The sequence below is a fragment of the Entelurus aequoreus genome, linkage group LG19 (genome assembly GCF_033978785.1).
Source record: "Entelurus aequoreus isolate RoL-2023_Sb linkage group LG19, RoL_Eaeq_v1.1, whole genome shotgun sequence".
NCBI lineage: Eukaryota > Metazoa > Chordata > Actinopteri > Syngnathiformes > Syngnathidae > Entelurus > Entelurus aequoreus.
This window is the reverse complement of record NC_084749.1, coordinates 3900066-3922456: the sequence shown is the minus strand read 5'-3', so window position 1 is coordinate 3922456 and position 22391 is coordinate 3900066. Positions and strand designations below refer to the sequence as shown.

At 38.3% G+C, this 22391-nt stretch overlaps 1 protein-coding gene across 1 annotated transcript in view; it reads right to left on the bottom strand.

The window, feature by feature from the left end:
* Nucleotides 1-18096, bottom strand: part of LOC133635008 (ubiquitin-conjugating enzyme E2 R1-like) — a 40356-nt gene extending 22260 nt beyond the window's left edge. Inside the window, exons 1-3 of the mRNA XM_062027689.1 lie at nucleotides 17535-18096; nucleotides 2279-2365; nucleotides 2112-2209 (exon numbers count right to left, since the gene is read on the bottom strand). Coding sequence (XP_061883673.1) covers nucleotides 2112-2209; nucleotides 2279-2365; nucleotides 17535-17717 — 368 coding nt within the window. The 5' untranslated portion in view covers nucleotides 17718-18096. The remainder of the gene's footprint in view (nucleotides 1-2111; nucleotides 2210-2278; nucleotides 2366-17534) is intronic.
* Nucleotides 18097-22391: the final 4295 nt, after the last annotated feature.

The following is a 22391-nucleotide window of genomic DNA, read 5'->3' as shown; positions in this document are numbered from 1 at the left end:
TCTGCTGCTCCCCAATAGAATTACATTATTTGATCAAACTATTGTCATTACAACTATTGGAATGTCTTTCAAACAATATTTCTTATCTAAAATTGTGATTTCATTTTTCAAAAGCATATATTACATGTTAAAATTGATTAAATACATCTCAATTGCCGTATTTTTCGGACTATAAGGCACACTAAAATCCTTTTATTTCCTCAAATATCGACAGTGCGCCTTATAACCCGGTGCGCCTAATGCACGGCGTAATTCTGGTTGTGCTTACTGACCTCAAAGCTATTTGATTTGATACATGGTGTAATGATAAGTGTGACCAGTAGATGACAGTCATACATAAGAGATACATGTAGACTGCAATATGATGGCAGTAAACTACACCAAAACTTTAAATGTTCCATTGAGAATATAGAACTTTACACGCGGAACTCAAGAATCTGTCAAAATGTTTTTAGTATGACTTCGGTAAACTATGAGGCAGCACCGCTTGATGGATTGTCGGCGCATTAAACACAGGAGTATTATTACGGCGTGTGTATAAGGATCGCAAAATGGCACCTATAAGCAGACATATGGCGTTTTCTTTTGCAATATTATGCAAAAGCAACTTTGCTTACCTTCTGGTACCTGCTGATGTGTATTTGGGAGCTGCATAAGTCCTGAAAATGTGCACGTGTACGCCATTGTAGTCCGTGGCGACGCCGTAGTCAATAAGCTTCTTCTTTTTCTCTATCTTCTTGTTATGTGACATTCATCCTCCACTGTTGCCATTTCTAATATAAAGTAGTGTCAACTTCTCACTTATATCTGTCAGTAAACTTGCTATCAAAGTGCTAAAAACTGTAGTGAGTTGACATTATTCACCCACGGAACTTTAGTTATTAGAGAGTTCCGGTCGGATGGTTTTTCACAGGACACATTTCGGGCGTTGTTGTTGCACTAGTGAGCCACGGATGAGGAGATGCTGCTCCGTTATTGATTGAAGTAAAGTGTGAATGGCATTAAAATAGTTAGCGCGTGAAAATGGGCGCGCTTCCGCCTTTTTAGTCCGTGCCGACCCCGTAGTCATAAGCTTCTTCTTTTTCCCCATCTTCTTATGTAGCATTTATCTTCCGCTATTGCCATTTCTAATATAAAGTAGTGTCAAGTTCTTACTTCTATCTGTCAGTAAACTTGCCATGAAAGCGCTAAAACATACCGGTGTAGTGAGTTAACATTATTCACCCAAGGAACTTTAGTTAATAGAAATTTCCGGTTGGACAGTTTTTCACGGGCCACATTTCCGGCGTTGTTGCTTTAGTGAGCCACGGATGAGGAGATGCTGCTCCGTTTTTTATTGAAGTAAAGTGTGAATGTCATTAAAACAGTTAGCTCCATCTTTTGACACTTCTCCCGCTCCCGTCCTTGCACGCTACACCGCTACAACAAAGATGACGGGGAGGAGACGCTGTCGAAGGTGAGCCACGTAAATAAGAGCGCCCACAAAACGGCGCATCCTGAAGAGACTGTCAGAAAGTGAGTTGAAGATGATGTGTAAAACATCATCTATGCAACATTTTGAGTAAAGAACCAGCATCACATGTTATGTAGACCACAAGGAAGTCTTTTACATTTAGAAAGAAATAATAATAATAAGACTCCTTTAATACGCCTTATAATCCGGTGTGCCTTTTGTATGAAAACAGACCTGAGTAGACGCGCTCATCGGCAGTGCGCCTTTTAACTTGGTGCGCCCTAAAGTCTGAAAATAGGGTGATTCCAATGGGCGGGGCTGATTTGACCTACAGGTGTTTGGAGTTCCAAGCAGCGTGTGGTGTCATGTGTGTGCTTCTATTGTTGTCTGATAGTATTTCTATGCTTTATTCCAGTTTGGTGCGGCACATGCTTGTCCCTCTAAATTGCCAAGTCAATAACCCAGAAGTCTGTGACACTGTTGTTGTGGTACCAGGAGAACTGGTATGCCATCATGGACGTGTGGAAGTTGGATGTAGACAGATGATTAGTCACGTCCGTGTTGCAATGGAGAACATAAATCATGAAGGGAGTGTGTTGATGTATAATGTGAGCACTGTGCTGAGTCACATTCATGAACATGGCTAAGGGTTGTTTACCTCACGTTCTGTGTGGGGTTCCACCTCTCCGAGGGCAGCTCACCACTCTGGGGGTCATCCACTGGTGGGTGCAGGATTGAGATGCACACGTCTCCATTCTGGCACACAATTATTATTTGTGAATAAAGCCGTCTGAATGACGTAACCAGTCTGACTATTTGGCGTACCTCGTAAATGTTAGGATGCCACATTTTGGTGAGGAAGCGGAACGCAGGTGGAGAGTAGGGGTAGTCCACTGGGAACTTGAGAAGAGCCTGTGGGGCAAGAGAAGACTATTTATTAGTAACCCGAGAGGTAAGCAGAAACATGCGCTTCTTTCTCGCTTAGACTGTTGAAGCACATATGCACAATAGAAGAAACTTGTGTATTGTTAATGTACGTACAGTATTCCATGGTACCAGCCACTGATCCTTAAATATTTGTTATGTATTCAGCCCCCCTCAGTAGCAATACTATTGACAACCGGATATTTATTTACTAGTACAGTATGTGTGGAGCAAGTTGTTAACTGGCTTCAAACAATTAACATTTAACTGTACTGTCCAGTTGTTATATCTTCTTTTCTTACACGTCTGATCATTTCTGTTTGACCTCAGTGTGTTGCCGTAGTCAGAAAGCAGTCTTTGCCAGTGTTCAATCTGCCAGTCTATTGTACTTATTACACAACAGCTGTTTGATTGTAAAGTGCATTCTTGTTGTAGTTTTCATGATCAAATTTCAAGGCGTTATAATCGCCGTGTAAAATCGCAAATGCTAACCAGTCGCATGTAGGGATGATGATCGAAACCGGTTTTCCCGGTTGTTCGATAAGAAAAGAACCGAGTCCTCGGACTCGAATCCCTTTTTGAGAATCAGTACCCGTTATCGAGACCACTATAGTAAAGAAAAATAGTTGTTTTTTTATTCGAATCCCTGAGAACGAATCCCTTCCCTGTGGGACGCAATGTTATGCCCATTTGATTGTAGACTCTTTCTGACACCTTGTGGCGATATGAAAATACTATGCGTCATTAGTTTGGGCACTTCCGGGTTGGCGAGTCAGTTCAGTTCATGAGACAATTGAGAAGTAAACAAGTTGTGTTAGCTCCTACAAGCCTTGGAAAAGATAAGTCTGTAAGTAAACTGTTTAACTTGTTTATATAACTCAATATTAAGGTGGAAAGTGTTTCAATTTGAAAAACGATTTTTGTGCACTGTTTCAATGGATGTTTTGAGGACTTAAAATGGCTGCCAGTCGTATATTTCCACCATCGAAATAGTTTCAACACTCAGAAGTATTTGTTTGATGATAGTACTGTATATTTGTGTGAAGCTAATATTTACATATTGTGTATTACATTTCAGTATGTTAATTGAATCACATAGCTTATACATTTGTTATTGTGTGTATTTCAGTTTAAAAAATAAGTAAATAACAGTCCAGTGCAAGACAAAAGTAAAGATAGGAAAAGACAAAGCAAGATCAACAACAATAAAGAGCCTAAATGGATTAATCTGCTTTGGAACTTTATTAGACGTCTTGGATTGTTTGTTAGCTGTCTGCCAAGCTGTTTAACCTCAACACGTATAGTGAGGGCAGAACAGGCAATATGCAATTATTGCCAGGCTTCGCTCTCATGTAAGGGAATAATAATTGTTGATTGATGACTGTGGTGTTCTTAGTGTCATAGTGTGTGTAGTTAGTATGTTCCAATAGCAGCAGAAGTGCACTTTTTGGAGAACTGTATTATTTTCAGTTTTGTGCCCAAGGGACTGATTTTATTTAACACTATATTATTATTTATACACCTATAGTGATCACAGAGACAGCTTGTTTTTGTGTTACTGTATATATTTGTTTTTCTGAAAAATCCCACTTAATGTACTTTGGGTAACAACAGTCAATATATATATATTTTTTAGGGGGGTAACAGTCAATATTTATTTATTTTATTTTATTTTTTTCTTATAAAATAAAAGTGAGCTTTTGTTAAACCAAATATTGTGTTTTTTTCCACATACAACAACCTATCTGGAATCGATAAGAGAATCGATAAGGAATCGGTTCGATAAGAGGATTCGATAATGGGCTCGAACTCGATCATATCTTATCAAACATCATCCCTAGTCGCATGCATAGGGCATATCCAATGTGAATTAGCATCGAGCTAATGCTTTTTAAAAAGTGAGCCTTACTTATAAGGATTTGTATCAGGCAACGTTATCAAATGCAACATTACCTCAAAACAGTCCGCTAGGAATACACTTGTTTGCCCGCCAAGTGCATGAGCTGATGCAAAGTCTGCGACAAAAGTGACGTCACGTGCGACAAATGTAGCGGAATATTGTACCCTTTGACTTATCCTGGAACAGTGCTGTGTAGTACAGACAGAATTTCATCTGTACCTGTAAAAGTATGGGCTTTGAAAAAAACAGTCCTGCTGTGCAGCCTGAGCTATTTTTCTCAACAAATACACCACATGGTGGCACTGTTGCTAATCGCCAACCTTTAGTCAGATCCACTTGACATTTCTTACAAGTGCTTTACAAAAGCACTCCATTTGGGGACTTACAAGCACATATTTGTAGGGATACCGAATTTGATATTTTTAGGCACTGACCAAATGACGTCGGTACTACCCGGTAGTGACTCAGGTGACATCAAAGGGTGCCATATTTTGGTACCTTTGTTGCACGTGACGTCACGTCCAGTTGCAGATAAACACAGACTCGCCTAAACAATCACTTGGGGCGGACTAGGCCAAACTCCCTCGGAGTAATGTTGCCATTTTCAACACCAGCAAAGAAAGTATGCTAGATAGAAAATGCTCAAACGTAAAGTAAGACTTCGCTCTTGTAAAATGTACTAGCTTGATGCTAAGTGACATTGAATTTGCTATAGACAGGCTGTTATTAACATTATTCATCTCCAAAGAGATTCCTTAACCGTGTTACAGAAAAGATCAGTTAGAATAATACATAATGTTGGATATAGAGAACATTCCAACCTTTTGTTTATTGAATTGAAAATACTGAAATTCCACGACATAGTGAACCTGCAAACGGCTAAAGTGATACATAAAGCAAACTATAACCTTCTACCCAAAAACGTACAACAAATACTCTCAACATAAGAGAATAAAATATAACCTTAGAGAAAAATCTAATAAAAAAAAAAAAAGTATGCGCATACAACACATTAGAACTTTAGCATATCAATATGTGGAATTAAATGATTAAGCAAAGAAATCCAACAATGTACTAATATGATCCAATTCAAGAAACTATTCAAACTTAGTGTTTACAAAGTACAAAAAAAAAAGAACAATGACAAACATTCTGAATTTCTAGATAATCTTATTTATCTCACTATAGGAAATACAACACACTTCACTAATTATTTATTTTTTAATGTTATTAATAATGGAGTATATTGTGAGTAAACTGAGAACAGGAGGTGAATAAAAGGGTTATAAATTGGATTAATTAAGCTCTGCTTCTTCCTACTCCTTTTCAAACATGTTGAAAAGAAAAAAAACCTGGAAATGGTGATGTATCATGTTGTATGCATGCATGTTCCAAATAAACTGTCATTGTAGAAAGACACAGGGCCATGCAAGGTTGAGTAAAAATACGATAGAATGTACAGTAAACACAAGTTCAGTTTCATTGTGCGATAGAGATCAGTGTGCAAAAAGACAAAAAAATAGTGTAATTGCGCGTAGTAATTTGGTAGTAAGTTGTTTTATTGCTGTCCCTGGGAGGTGTTGAAAAATAAAAAATGTAAATGATGGCGATTTTAACATCTCCAAATTTGTAAGTGAAAGCTCCAACTGAGATGGATGTTACGATCAAACAGTTGGTGTGTAATACTTACATTATAAACATAACACTTTTCCTGGAAAATGCTACTTTAAATAAGAGAACATAATATAAATAGCCTGTACAACGCTGCCATCTAACATCTGCTCAGTGCAACTGCATTGCAAATAAGATGAACTGTTACAATAAAACAATATATAACAACGAGACAGCACAGTTATCATAATCAGCTCAATTCTAAATGTTATTATCTAACAATGAACATTTACTAACACACACAAAAGTACCGGGAACTGGTGTCATATCGGATCAAATGTGAACGGTACCCATCCCTCCTACGTGTGTTGACGTTCAGAAAAAAAAAGTGGTAAAACATGGCAAAACATCTTTGTGGGCAACAAGTAACTGACAGCTATGATAATATGATATCTGTAGGCATTCAAAGGGGGGCGCCACAAATGTCATGAAATAATTAGAGGAATAGGCAGATAAATACAACTTTTTTTCTCAGTGCAAATTAATAAACATACTTCTGTAAATGAGCCAGTGTGGGTGGCACTCGGCACAAGGTAAGTGTCTTGCCCAGGGGCACAAGGGCAGCGACTCACATGGCGGAAAAAGGATTCATACCATCAGAGCCACGCCACCTCTTGATGACAAATGTGTGTACAAGTGGTACGTAGTTGCATATAGTAAGTGTTAGTTACGTGCAATGGCATTGGGTTCAACAGAAAGTAAAAATAGATGGAAGGTGCACCAGAGACAACCCCACGGAGGTTCTGGAAGGCGGAGGAGTTAATGACGGTGTAACGCAATATGGCGAGGGTGGAATATAAGGCTGGCAGCACAGTGTGGAGAGCAGGAGTGGACTTCTGCCTTTCCACTTATCACAGCAGCACAACACAACACAACACAGTCAGCTGGCCTCCCGTACGAGCAGGTGGGCGAGCTACGTCGCCTGTGGGAGTCTTGACGGGGATTTGACATGGAAATAATAGACTTTGTGATGTCGAGAAGAAGACTACCAAAAAAATGTGCTGTGAAGTCACAACAGCCACGTAAAAGCTGACTACTAAACATAGAAATATTTTAAAAGCAGTAGCATATTTGCAAAGAACTAATTGGTAGCATTAAATAGCTCACCGTGGGATGGAAAGTAACTGTGAGCCTGGCTGAGCTCACATTGGAAGCAGTCTTCTAAACTTCCGACAAGAAAATGGCAGTTTAAGGAAAAACTTGCCTGTAATGACCAGAAAATACTGTAAGTGGCTAGGAAGTTCAGCGAGCATCAAATAATGACTGATGTATCTGCTTGCATACAATACAGCCATCTAAGTTATTAACATGTCTTGTCATATTATTACCATGTCAACATACCTACTGAGTGCTTACAACTTTACACCAACTTCCTGTTCAGTGCAAAGTAAGATTATATTGTACAATGGCTTCCTCTCCATTGCAAGGTGAGCTTTAAATTCAAACTGTACAATGACTTACTGTTCAGTGCAAAATAAGCTTTCAATTTAAAACTGTACAGTGACTTAATGTTTAGTGCAAAGTAAGCTTTAATCCAAACTGAACTGTGACTTCCTGTATGGTGCAAAGTAAGCTTTAAATTCAAAGTGTTCAGTGCAAAATAAAACCATGGCACTAACAACCTAACAAAATGCACATCTTGCATTTCCAGCCACTGGAAGAAAGATCTGCACGTGTAGAAAAGATGATCATTGTAGTCAGAACACACAAATGACCACAGCAGCTCTATTTATTTCAAACTATAGAGTTGTAATTAAATACATCAAATAGTAGATGTTACAGAAATAATACATTTCTGTAACATTGTCTTTTTGAAGTTGATACAGATAATGTTCTGCTCGTCAAGACTTATACAAATAACTTATGTATATGGTATCTATTCTTTTTAAAAATTAGATGTAAAAAGCTTCCTTTGCGGCAGTTTCTTTAGCATCAGGCATCTTTGTAGGATTTCACAACACCTTCAGAGTGATGCTGGTGTTTCAGGTAGCTGATAAGGTTTGATGTGTCAGTGCTGTACACTTAGCTTTTTCGCTAGTAGCACCGTAATGAAAAAAATTAGTAGCACAGAAATTTTTGGGGAGCAATATCAAGTGTTTAACATTGCAATTTCATTATGAACACTCAAACAAGGCACACATGTGCATACATATAAACACAATGTCATCATAAGGCCTACTGTAATGCTCAATTAAACATAGGGAACATCCCTAAACCCTGCTAGCAAAGTCGCTAACACGAGTGTAGAGCTAGGCCATACGGATCAAAACTCATATCCCGATATAGTTTGGCCCATAAACAGAAATATTCTTTGACCATGCCTTGATTTTCAATTTTCGGGAGTGATGGGGATCCCAAATACACAAAAACAAGTACCAACAAGTAAGAAAAGTAGGTTTTGTGTAATAAGATCCCAACTTAAGAGGTGATTTAAGATAAGAAGAATCCTTGAAAGCGGAAGTTGGCTGCATGGCCAAAGACTAACCCAGCAACACAGGAAGTGAACACTGATCCGTGGGAGTGGCACGCTAACAGCCAATCAGGCAACTGTATCAACCATCAACTTTGTTGTCTGGTGTTTGTTTCTTGGCATGGTGTGAGAAGAGAAAGTCAAAATAAGAGAGCCAAGAAATTGTCCACCATACAGAAAAAGTCCCCTCAACAGTTTTTCAAAGAAACAGACCGTAGTCAGACCAAGGCACTGGTACTCAGTAATACCACACCACCTTTGTCACTCTCACCCTTGAAATACTTCTCAGCTTTCTCTATGTTTACATTTTCACACTTTACACTATTTTGTTACACTTTATCAAACCTTTTTGCACTTTAATTTGAAGAGGTAATAAATGTTAAGTCCTCAATGTGATTGGACTATTTTGGCGTGTTTTTCCATGCTTGTGTTGACATTTCCTTTCCTTTTCTGCCTTGATAGCTGCAGGGATGATCATTTAGAGAAGGGTTACATTTTAAATTAAAATGTTTACATTTATACACTTTTCTCCTAGTGCTTAATTCAATAGGTCAGAAAAAATGTAAATAATTATGGATATGGAATGATACAAAAGACTTATATCATGATACGGTTATCATCTATATTGCCATTTATATGATTCTTGAGAAGTTGAAAATGTGCCGAGTCTACGGCCAGTAAAGGTGTTAAGATCTTTTATATTTTATTTTGTAAAGGGAAAAAACACTTCCTGTGTGTATATTAAATGCTCAAACATGATGAACAGTGCATAGAGTGTGAAATACTAGCACCTGCTGGCTAATTAGATTGAAGAGCTAATTAACAAAGACTGACTTACTAAAAAAAACAAAGAAAAACTGTCAAGTGTGGTTTAAAACATCCCAGATGCTCCGTCAATTTCCTCTTTCCTTGATGCTGACCTCAATTTGAACAAGCTGCCATGAACAGGAAGGAGTTTAAAGCAAAGACCCTGAAGAGAACAAACCATTGCATTCTATTTACTTTCATCCGGGAAATAATCACATTTCTTCATTAAGTCTTGAACCACCAGACAGGAAGTTCACACACACACCATTACAGTGACACCTGATTATGTCGACAACGCTTGAACTGGCTGACTCACGTCCACATAAGCGGTTGGACCAACAAAAATAACCTTGTATACCTACGACGTTCTTGTTATTTCATGTAAATACTTTTGTGTAGCAGAGCCAACATACATGCACACATCTTTCTTACGGTGGCAAACCATTTCATTTTTCATTTGTTTAGTTTTTTTAAATGTGTTTGTTTTATTAGTTGATGTGGTAGAATCGACATTAATATTGCCATGCTTTTATTTTGAAGCTTAGTTTGCATTGAACAGAAATTAAAAGTAATAATGATGAAGCTAAGTACACATGTCGGGTTTTTGTTACAAAGTTTCCAGTACATTTGCATGGGAAGTTTAACTGGGGACTTTTAGAAATATTCCTCAATGGAACCTTGACTTCCATCCATTTTCTACCGCTTATCCCTTTCGGGGTCGCTGGAGTCTATCTCAGCTGCACACGGGCGGTGGGCGGGGTACACCCTGGACAAGTCACCCCCTCTAACAGGGGAAACTTGATTTATTTGATAAAAACAGGGATTACTTGGCAGGATTACATTTTGAAATGAAGAACATGTGTGTGTACTAGCGATGTGCGATACCACTCATTTTCTTTCCAATATATCCAACACAAGGTGGCAAGAAATATTTGAATAATGAATAAAATATGTTGAGGACCAGAAATCACTTCATGTTCTGTACTGCTCACTAGTGTTACATATTGTGCAGAAAGAACTACAAAAGCACACTTCATTCATTAAATGTGTTACAAAAAAGGTCAGAATAATCCATAACGTTGGATATAGAGAACATTTCAAAGCCCTTGTTGGTAGAGTGGCCGTGCCAGCAACTTGAGGGTTCCAGCTGGGCATAAAATGACCAAAATAGGGTAAATATTGTAGATATTACATATTGTTATGAGGGTGTCTGTTACTACATTATATATATATATATATATATATATATATATATATATATATATATATATATATATATATATATATATATATATATATATATATATATATATATATATATGTATATATATATATATATGTATATATATATATATATGTATATATATATATATATATATATATATATATATATATATATGTATATATATATATATATATATATATATATATATACACATATATATATATACACACACACACACACGTATACTTGCAGTGTGTATATTGTACGTATTACATATTGTTATGAAGGTGTCTGTTACTACATTATACATAGTCTTGCAGTGTGTATATAAAACTTTAGTGGAGGGTTTTGAAGATGTTTAAGAGGCTTTGAAAGCTGCACAGGTGACTCCCTTTAGCCACATCTTGCAAGCATTTTTTATCATCTTCAAAATCCCCCCACCCCCAAAAAGTAAGAGGTGTGTTCCTGTCTCTCATAATGATTGAACGATAGGCAAAAAAAAAAAGTGCAGTTCCCCTTGAAGTGACACATTTTTATGTGAGTATATATATATATATATATATATATATATATATATATATATATATATATATATATATATATATATATATATATATATATATATAAGGGCTGCAACAACTAATCGATTAAATCGATTAAAATCGATTATAAAAATAGTTGCCGATTAATTTAGTCATCGATTCGTTGGATCTATGCTATGCGCATGCGCAGAGGCTTTTTTTTTTTTTTTTTTTTTTAAATAAACCTTTATTTATAAACTGCAACATGTACAAACAACTGAGAAACAATAATCAAAATAAGTATGGTGCCAGTATGCTGTTTTTTTCAATAAAATACTGGAAAGGATAGATATGTAGTTTGTCTCTTTTATCCGATTATTAATCGATTAATCGAAGGAATAAACGACAGATTAATCGATTATCAAATTAATCGTTAGTTGCAGCCCTAATATATATATATATATGTATATATATATATATGTGTATATATATATATATATATATATATATATATATATATATATATATATATATATATATATATATATATATATATATATATATATATATATATATATATATATATATATAGTTTAGTTATAACAGTTTTATAGACATATACTCTTTATAGTCATTGTGAAGAGTGTAATAATGTGTCTTGTTTTTATGTTAGCATGGAATAAATCAATCAATAAATAAACAACATGTATTTAAACAAGCCAGCTGGTGATGTGAGTTACCAAAAGTGCGGTTATCAGTCACGGTTTTTCCATCATTTTAATTTAAGTAATACTGTCAGAATTTTCCTGCGGTTATCATTAATACTGTTTATTGTTACATCGCTGGTTATTAAAGGTGGGACGGCGTGGCCAAGTGGCCGTGCCAGCAATGGGAGGGTTGCTGGTTACTGGGGTTCAATCCCCACCTTCTACCATCCTAGTCACGTCCGTTGTGTCCTTGAGCAAGACACTTCACCCTTGCTCCTGATGGCTGCTGGTTAGCGCCTTGCATGGCAGCTCCCTCCATCAGTGTGTGAATGTGTGTGTGAATGTGGAAATAGTGTCAAAAGCGCTTTGAGTACCTTGAAGGTAGAAAAGCACTATACAAGTATAACCCATTTATCATTATTTATCGCTGGTTATAAGCATTTATCAATTGTTTGCTTAAAATGGATCCCCGTTAGTTGCTACAACTCATCTTCCTAATGTCCACCACACAAATATAAATGTAGCAAAAGAAAAGACACTCAAAAACTCATGTTATATAGTGTATATCAAATAAGATACATACAAGTCAGAACTACAATATCAACCATTAATATATAAAATAGAGAAAAAAATGTTTTTATTTATTATTTATTCATTAACTTCTCTTGATCTACCCACACTCCCACACAGCTAAACCAGCAAAAATTATATTTTATTTACAAAAATCATAAAATGTTCATCAATAAAATAGAGCAACCCTAGCTTTACAGTACTGAGAAATGTACAAAGCAATTGAGGAGATGTATAAAAGCAACAGAATCAATAATAGTTGTCTCATGTTTTTCATCCAAAAATGGATTCTGAAAAAAATTTAATTATAAAACATTTCATTTATTTATTCATTTGTATTCAATTGTCAAAAAATTAGAATAGGAATTTAAAAAAATCTTAATTTGGACGTCAATACATTTTTTGATTACCCGACTCATTTTGTCTGCACTGCACTGTACAGCATCATTGGGTGTCCGCACTGCACTGTACAGTATCATTGGGTGTCCACACTGCACTGTACAGTATCATTGGGTGTCCACACTGCACTGTACAGTATCATCGGGTGTCCGCACTGCACTATACAGTATCATCGGGTGTCCGCACTGCACTATACAGTATCATCGGGTGTCCGCACTGCACTATACAGTATCATCGGGTGTCCGCACTGCACTATACAGTATCATCGGGTGTCCGCACTGCACTGTACAGTATCATCGGGTGTCCGCACTGCACTATACAGTATCATCGGGTGTCCGCACTGCACTATACAGTATCATCGGGTGTCCGCACTGCACTATACAGTATCATCGGGTGTCCGCACTGCACTGTACAGTATCATCGGGTGTCCGCACTGCACTATACAGTATAATCGGGTGTCCGCACTGCACTATACAGTATCATCGGGTGTCCGCACTGCACTATACAGTATAATCGGGTGTCCGCACTGCACTATACAGTATCATCGGGTGTCCGCACTGCACTATACAGTATCATCGGGTGTCCGCACTGCACTATACAGTATCATCGGGTGTCCGCACTGCACTGTACAGTATCATCGGGTGTCCGCACTGCACTATACAGTATAATCGGGTGTCCGCACTGCACTATACAGTATCATCGGGTGTCCGCACTGCACTATACAGTATCATCGGGTGTCCGCACTGCACTGTACAGTATCATCGGGTGTCCGCACTGCACTATACAGTATAATCGGGTGTCCGCACTGCACTGTACAGTATCATCGGGTGTCCGCACTGCACTATACAGTATCATCGGGTGTCCGCACTGCACTATACAGTATCATCGGGTGTCGAGATGGACACAGTTCCCCAAAACTACAAAAATGGTTGTTGGGGCGGAGAAACCGTCTCTCTCACTCAACAGAAAGAGTCTAATAATTTAACAGCTTTTTTAGAGAGTAAGACCGTGGCTTAAAGATGGCTCAGTAAAACTAAATTGATGCAAAAATGTTTAAAGTATTACATGCATTGAAGATATTGAATGTGCTTCCATGGCTGTCATATCTTGTCAACAAACTGTTTGGTCACTTCAATCATTGATTTGTTGTTGAATATTGCCATTGTGTACATGTTGTGGTTGTCGTGTCACAGTGTGATGTCACACCTTCCTCTTTGATATCAACTTCATTTTAGTGCCGTGCTGCTTGTTGCTTTCACCAGTAGAAAGACATTTCCTGCATTAAACTTGCTGTCTTCTTGTTGACATTAAACCACATCAAAAGTAGCATGCTACGGTACATCCAGCTATGGCTAACAGCGTTTTAACGGACTTAAAATGAATCAATTAGATTACTGGTTACTAGTAATTATACAACGTTGTTACTATGAACACTGCTATCAGTGGGAGTGACACGCTAACAGCCACCAGTATCAACTATCAAGTTAAGTTGTGCCATCTCCAGTCGATTCTTTGCATGGAGTGAGAAGAGAAAGTAAAAATGAAGAAATTGTGGATAAGACAGGAAAAGTCACCTGGACAGTATGGCAGTTTTGGTTTTTTTAAAAGGGACCGTAGTCAGACCAATGTGGTCTGTAAACGATACAAGGCGTTCGTCCCCATCAAGACCAGTAATACCAAACCGCCTTAGCCGTGCTCACCCTTTAGAGCACAGCTGTAACGTCCCGGCAGTAAACCTGCAGAAAATACTTCTCAGGTTTCTCTATGTTGACATTTTCACACTCTGCACTATTTTCTTACACTTTATCAAGCATTTCTTATTTGTGCACCTTCATTTTAAGAGCTTATTGTTAATGAGATTTTTAGAATTGTGTTGACATTTATTGAGTGTTTTCCATGCTTGTGTTGACATGTCCTTTCCTTTCTGCCTTGATAGCTGAGGGATTACAATCAGAGGATTAATATCTTTCTCTACTGCTTTTTACTTTTGATAGGTCATAAAAATATCAATATTTATCGATATCGGCAGATACGAAACACTTATATTGTGATGCAGTTTTCAGCTGTATCGCCCAGTTCCATGTATAATTCATCAATTCATAACTGAATCGTCATGGAATCATGAGGTGGTCAAATAAAATGGCAGTGTTTTATTTGGATGTGAAGAATTTCCTTTGGGGAAATGATTGTTTCTATTGACAACTTTTGATTGATAAAAGGATTAATCCTAGAAAATATGAAGACAAAAAGCAAGTGTAACAATGCTGTTTAAAGAGGTAGTCTGTGTGTTTAGTGCAGGGGTCGGCAACCCGCGGCTCCGGAGCCGCATGCCGCTCTTTGACCACTCTGATGCGGCTCAGCTGCATACTTGCCGACCCTCCCGGTTTTTAACACTGTTACGTTAGAAATATGCGCCACACTGTGAACCCACACCAAAAAAGAATGACAAAAACATTTCTGGAGAACATCCGCACCGTAACACAACACAACAAATACCCAGAATCCCATGCAGCCCTAACTCTTCCGGTCTACATTATACACCCCCGCTACCACCAAACCCCCCCACACATCAACCCCTCCTCCGTGTGTCGGTTGAGCGGAGGAGTTAGTGCTTAATGGGATTCTGGGTATTTGTTGTGTTGTGTTTATGTTGTGTTACAGTGCAGATGTTGTCCAGAAATGTGTTTGTCATTCTTTTTTGGTGTGGGTTCAAAGTGTGGTGCATATTTGTGATGTAACAGTGTTAAAGTTGTTTTTGTACGACTACCGTCAGTGTAAGCAGTGTGGCTGTTGAACAAGTATGCCTTGCTGGCACTTACGTGAGCAAGCAAAAGCTGCATTCAACATGTGGCCAAGCAGGTACGCTGTTTGGGCAGGCTGTAGAGGGCGCTAAAAGCAGTGCCAGCACGTCCTGAAATTTGAGCGTCTCCCGGAAAATTGAGAGGGTTGGCAAGAAAGACTCTACCAAGCGCCATTCAATTAAAAGTCGCGGGCCGCACTAACATTAAATGTCCTTATTAAGATGCGTGCCGGTGCGTGTGTCAGAGAGCCCTGGTTAACATAGCGCTAAGCAATTTAAGCTTTGTATGCGGGGTTTTTCATTTTACATTTTCAGATTTTTTTTGTGGCTCCCATTGTTTTCTTTCATTTGTGAAACTTTCCAAAATGGCTCTTTGAGTGGTAAAGGTTGCCGACCCCTGGTTTAGTGGACAAAAGGGAGCCCTTGAGCAAACATTGGAGAAAGTTCTAATGCCATCCAGCATCAACTTGTGGACCCAAAGCAGCCATGGAGCAACTTCACCCCCATGCTTACATTCTGTAGCTCAGAGACACACCAAAACAAAAACAAAAAAAGACGTCAACATGACGACACTTTAATGGCTGCAGTGGTGTGAAAATAAAAGAGCTGAGTCAGCGTGAGACAGGCAGGTCTCTTACGTCCTTCCCTCCAAGCAGGTTGGATGGGACGCCAGCGCTCTGACTCATGGCCACGCCGTGGATTTCACAGCCAGCCGGCGCATTCCAAGTACCACAAAAGAATCCTGCGACAGCACGCTGATAAACGCTGGCGTCCCATGGAGGGGTACAGTCCAGACCCCTCTCAGGGCGTGGTGGGAGGAGCCAAGGAATGAGAGCTCCTGCTAATGTGGGACATACAATTAGGTCTACTACACTACTGTATTTAATGTTGTCATGGTGGTACTTAATGAATACTTAGGTCTACTACACTACTGTATTTAATGATGTCATGGTGGTACTTAATGAATACTTAGGTCTACTACACTACTGTATTTAATGTTGTCATGATGGTGGTACTTAATGAATACTTAGGTCTACTACACTACTGTATTTAATGTTGTCATGATGGTGGTACTTAATGAATACTTAGGTCTACTACACTACTGTATTTAATGTTGTCATTATGGTGGTACTTAATGAATACTTAGGTCTACTACACTACTGTATTTAATGTTGTCATTATGGTGGTACTTAATGAATACTTAGGTCTACTACACTACTGTATTTAATGTTGTCATGATGGTGGTACTTAATGAATACTTAGGTCTACTACACTACTGTATTTAATGTTGTCATTATGGTGGTACTTAATGAATACTTAGGTCTACTACACTACTGTATTTAATGTTGTCATGGTGGTACTTAATGAATACTTAGGTCTACTACACTACTGTATTTAATGTTGTCATGATGGTGGTACTTAATGAATACTTAGGTCTACTACACTACTGTATTTAATGTTGTCATTATGGTGGTACTTAATGAATACTTAGGTCTACTACACTACTGTATTTAATGTTGTCATGGTGGTACTTAATGAATACTTAGGTCTACTACACTACTGTATTTAATGTTGTCATGGTGGTACTTAATGAATACTTAGGTCTACTACACTACTGTATTTAATGTTGTCATTATGGTGGTACTTAATGAATACTTAGGTCTACTACACTACTGTATTTAATGTTGTCATGATGGTGGTACTTACACTAACAGAGCCGAATGAATGTATTGTTAATAATAATAAGAATACTGTAACTACTTTTCCAAAACTGTCAGCTTTCTTGTTGTGAATGAAAACTTCTACAATGTTTTAAAAGGTGTGTTTACAGAGAAGGCGAAGGTAAATGTGAATAAATAGATGAAAAAAGGTTAAGTTGAGTAGTAAAAGGAGCGCATTATGCTAGGTCATTGTTATGCTAACTTTTTATTAGCATTATTAAAAAGAGACTAACGTTAACTTGCACTGAAAGTGTGAAAAGCGACAGATAATAGTGATTGTTTAAGACAATGTGTTTATTGGAGTAAGTTGTCGGAGAAGAAGGCAACTTTTAGGAGGAACAATAGAAGCTAACGTTAGCCACTCACCTTAAAGTAGCCCCCCTCGTAGTGAGTGTTGGGGGGTCCGAAGATGGCCACCTCCCAGTTGTACATGTCAGACTCGTTCACCAAAGTGATCTTAAATCCTTCCACCGGCTCGTCCTGCACACTTTTCATCTCCAGCATGAGCGCCTTCTGAGAACTGGCTCCATGATGTCCATGCTGAGCCATGTTCCGACAGACACACAGCAACTCAATCAAAGGTACGAAAAGGTTACTCCGGTGGACAAGAAGGTTTTAACGGCACTTTTTTTGCGGGCGTCCTTAAAAAGTCATCAATTAAAAGCGCTACTCAGCCTTTTCTGACCAAAAGCTGCCGTTGCTTCTTCCTGTGTTATTGTCAACTGAGCTCCACTCAAGTTACAAACGCACACCTGGGTCTCGCTTCCGCCACGGCCTTTCGAAGTAATAGCTTGACAACTCCTTCCTGCTCGGGCCTTTCGAAGTAATAGCTTGACAACTCTTTCCAAGTAATAGCTTGACAATCCGTCGGAGCTTCCTTCAAAAAAGAGCCAACAATCCGCTAGTTGGCATAGAAATGTCAGCAGGTGGCGCACATGTGCTTGTAGTCACCGTAAAAGGAGCAAAAAAAGGCTGTGAATCTGCGTGAGTGCCTTTGTCAGACACGCGTCATATCTTTAAAGCGCTTCATGATATGGAAGTTGAAATAATGCGCCAATGACGAAGAGCGATGCAACATTTGGATTAAGTTTCCATTCCAAGCGACTTTTCGCTAAAAACTAAACCGCTTGTTCGTGCACTTTTATTTCGTAAGTCTCTAAGGGAAACTTCTTCGCCCAATAATAATAATAATAATAATAATAATAGAAATAACACGGATAGTTGCCGTTGTTGTTGGTTTTGTAAATATGTATTTTCTATCCATCCATCGGGGTCTTTTATTAAATGTAAAAAAAAAATTTTTTTAATGAAATTGTTTAAAATAAACGTTTTCTGTTACAAAGAACAAGGAAATATGATAAAATTGCTATGGTATGAAAAGGGGTAGGATTAAATAAGCTGTGCTTCTTCCTACTCCTTTTCGAACGTACTGTAATGAAACAAGTGGAAATGTGTGCTGCATTAAATTGTATTGTATCAGAAACTGAAAGTGAAAGTGAACTGGACGCCGTCGTTGAGCTTTGCTTGTCTTCTTTATGGGCTTGCTAGCCCGCGCAAGGGTTTATGGGAAATGAAGTCTTAAGAAGAAACGTGTTTGCACCACGCAAGGGTGTCCAAACTTTTTCCACTGAGGGGCGCACACTGAAAAACGGAAGCGTGCGGGGGTCATTTTGATATTTTTCATTTTCAAAACTAATACAATATATCCATTTTTTTTAACCTTTCGGGCTCCCTCATGTTCGGTCCAAGACCCCCAGGGACCGGGACAGGTCTCAGTCATAAAAATGTTAAAAATAAGTTGGTCCCCCCTCTTCCAACACTTAAATCTCTGGCTCGACTTTACATCTATCTGTCGATATAAAGTTTAAAAAATAATACTTATATATATATGTATAGTTTAATTATATATTAAAATATGTTTTGTGCACTTTTTGTTAACGATAACAGTTTATGGCAAAAAAAAACAAATATGCATCATTTTCCCCCATAACATTTTAAAAGTGAGATATTTCATGTGAAGTCATTTGAGCCTTAAAAAGATCAAATCATTCATTTTTCTTTTGATGCATCATTTTTTTGGAACAATTACCATTTTAAAAAATCCCACGAAAATTCTCAGGGATCCAAAAGTGTTAATATAAACTTTTTTCCTTTTCACACCTAAACCCCGAGATCAAGTTCACCAATCATCCATTGATCACAAGTTTATTATAAATATATATTTAATTAGTTTAATGCCTTTTTTTGTCATAGAAAACTTTTTTATGGCAAACAAAAAATGCAGTATTTTTCACGGAAAAATATTTTAAAGTGTAATACATGTTAAGTAATTGGAGCCTTTAATTGGTGAATAATTCATAACATTGACTTGGTTCATTATTCATTTTTTACTAATGAGTTAAATAAATAAAAAAAACAGCTTTGTGTTATTAGAGTCAACATTTCAACTTTTTCTCGTTACATTTCACTTGTTTTGATCTATTTGATGTTTTCTTTATTTGTAATAATATTTTTAGAACGTGCTGTAGGCCACAATAATGTACAGTGGGTCCGGATTAGTTTTTGACTCATACTTCACTTAAAGTGTGAGGACAGAATGCAATAAATAAATAAAATAAATGTAAGAAAAACAATGCTTATATATTCCTGGTACGTCCGAAAGAGAAGGAGATGATACATTATTATCTGCTGGCTGTTTGAGAACACTGCAGCTCGGCCTTAATCGTCCCACTCCTTGACGCTTCAGTCGCACGCAGGATTCTCACGGGGATGAACCTGCAGAAATAGTGCATATTTCTTGATACACGAGACAGGCTACAGTAGCATCTTACAGCTTTTATTTTCACTTTGAAGTTGGATATCTTGAGAGGGAATGAATACAATTCAAGCCCCTTTTAAAACATTTGACAGCAGGAGAATCATGGAGAAACAAATAAGACAAGTGTCCTTGTTGAGAGTATACTTCACAAGCCAAACTATTATAAAATGTCACTACAACTCAACCAAAAGAGAGAATTAAGACAGCCGGCGAGAGCCTCTCAGTCCCTGCGTCACATGACCACGCCCTCAGCACTCGGACTGTTTCACAATGGACGCTTCATTCAAAAAATAAAGAAAAAAGGTCAACATGGAATGACAAGTTTTTTTGCGTGGAAAAGAAAAGGTGAATAAAAAAAAGGTACAATTTTACAAATTGTAATTGAACATAAAGCTGGGAAACGTGCCAGTCATCCTCAGGAGCTGCTAGACTTTGTTACTATTAACATGTGCCAGTCATCCTCAGGAGCTGCTAGACTTTGTTACTATTAACTTAACATGTGCCAGTCATCCTCAGGAACTGCTAGACTTTGAGTAACAAAGTCTAGCAGTTCCTGAGGATGACTGGCACATGTTGATAGTAACTTACTATTAACGTGTGCCAGTCATCCTCAGGAGCTGCTAGACTTTGTTACTATTAACATGTGCCAGTCATCCTCAGGAGCTGCTAGACTTTGTTACTATTAACATGTGCCAGTCATCCTCAGGAGCTGCTAGACTTTGTTACTATTAACATGTGCCAGTCATCCTCAGGAGCTGCTAGACTTTGTTACTATTAACATGTGCCAGTCATCCTCAGGAACTGCTAGACTTTGTTACTATTAACATGTGCCAGTCATCCTCAGGAGCTGCTAGACTTTGTTACTATCATTACGGCAAACACTTTCAGTCCAGCAACAAAGATTGAGCTTGCAATCAGAAAAGTTATTCCAATGGTGACTAATACTGATACTGTAAGTGGCGACTAGTGCTGGGTCAAACGATACTGAACACAAGGAGTGATACTGTGTCCGCTGATACCGCCATGTGTGTGTCACTTTAAGAAAAACTAACCATGTAACCGATACAGCTGCCAAACTGGAAGGAAGCGGCTTTTGTTATTCGCAAACTGAAAAGCGTTCGACTTTTTTGTCGTCGCCATCGTCCATCCATCCATTTTCTACCGCTTGTCCCTTTTGGAGTGGCGGGGGGTGCTGGAGCCTATCCCAGCTGCATTGGGGCGGTAGGCGGGGTAGACCCTGGACAACATCCATCTAAAAATTCCAAAGTCTTGGATCATTTGAACCTTGTATCACCAGATAAGGTAAAAGTTCCTACCCGGTTTACTATTTTGCTCATTGACCAGAGTTGCAAGTTTCATATTCTGCACAGCTCGTCTAGCAGAGTATATATAAAAATAAAAGAAGGTATTTGCCAAGTAATATTTTGCAGGCCAAATGTAGTGAATTTTTAAAAAATCCAGCAGATGGCGCCATAAGGAAACACCAACAAAGTATAAATACAGCTAGTGAGTGTGCCAAACACTCATTTACCCATCACTAGTAGCAGCAGTCCTACTGGGAGATATTTTGAACTAGCGAGCGTCGACGACCTCTGCAAACTTCCTGGACCTAAAATATACTGGAGAAAAGCAAGTTAAATAGCAGTACAGTGGAACCTCCATTTGCAAACCTCTCCATTTGAGATAGATGGCGCCAAATACACCTCTGTGTGCCAACCGTGTCTCTCTGCTTCTTTCATTCCTTTTATGTTCCGCTGGCAGCCATTTTGTGCTGGCTTGTATTGAAGTGTTTAATTGTGATGACAAGTGACTTTTGTGGAGAAAGATGCCCAAGCGGAGGATGGGACTACCTCTCCTTCAGCAGCAAAAGCCACTTACACCAGGAAGTGTTTGTTCGTACAGCAATACCGTTGTTGAACTTAAGGATTCTCGTGGTTTCTGATCGTTTGTGAGGGCACCAAAGGGACTTGTGTGCACAGTTCAGCTCATTAATGAAGAGACTTGTTATGTTCGTTGGATACACAGTACTGCCTAGCACTTTATCTTGTGTTCAGTAAAATATGTGAGGCTGGAACACATGATTCATATTTACACTCTTTTGCTTCACTATACAAACTTTTCAATTTGTCAACAGGTTCCACTGTCATGAAAATGAGTCAACGCACAGCCATTGTTGTCTACATATGGAGTGAGTAGCAAAATAGTCTGGCCTACAGTCAAGCACGGCGCTAGCGTTCCTATCTGGGCTGCACGAGTGCTGCGGGCACTGAAGATCTGCGGTTCACGCAGGGGAGGACTATGAATTCCAGTAACAACCTGTGCAGCTCTCGCAGGCAATAGTGCTACATATTCACACCGAGGATACAATATTTGGATTTTTGTGGTTTCTGATCATTTGTGAGGGC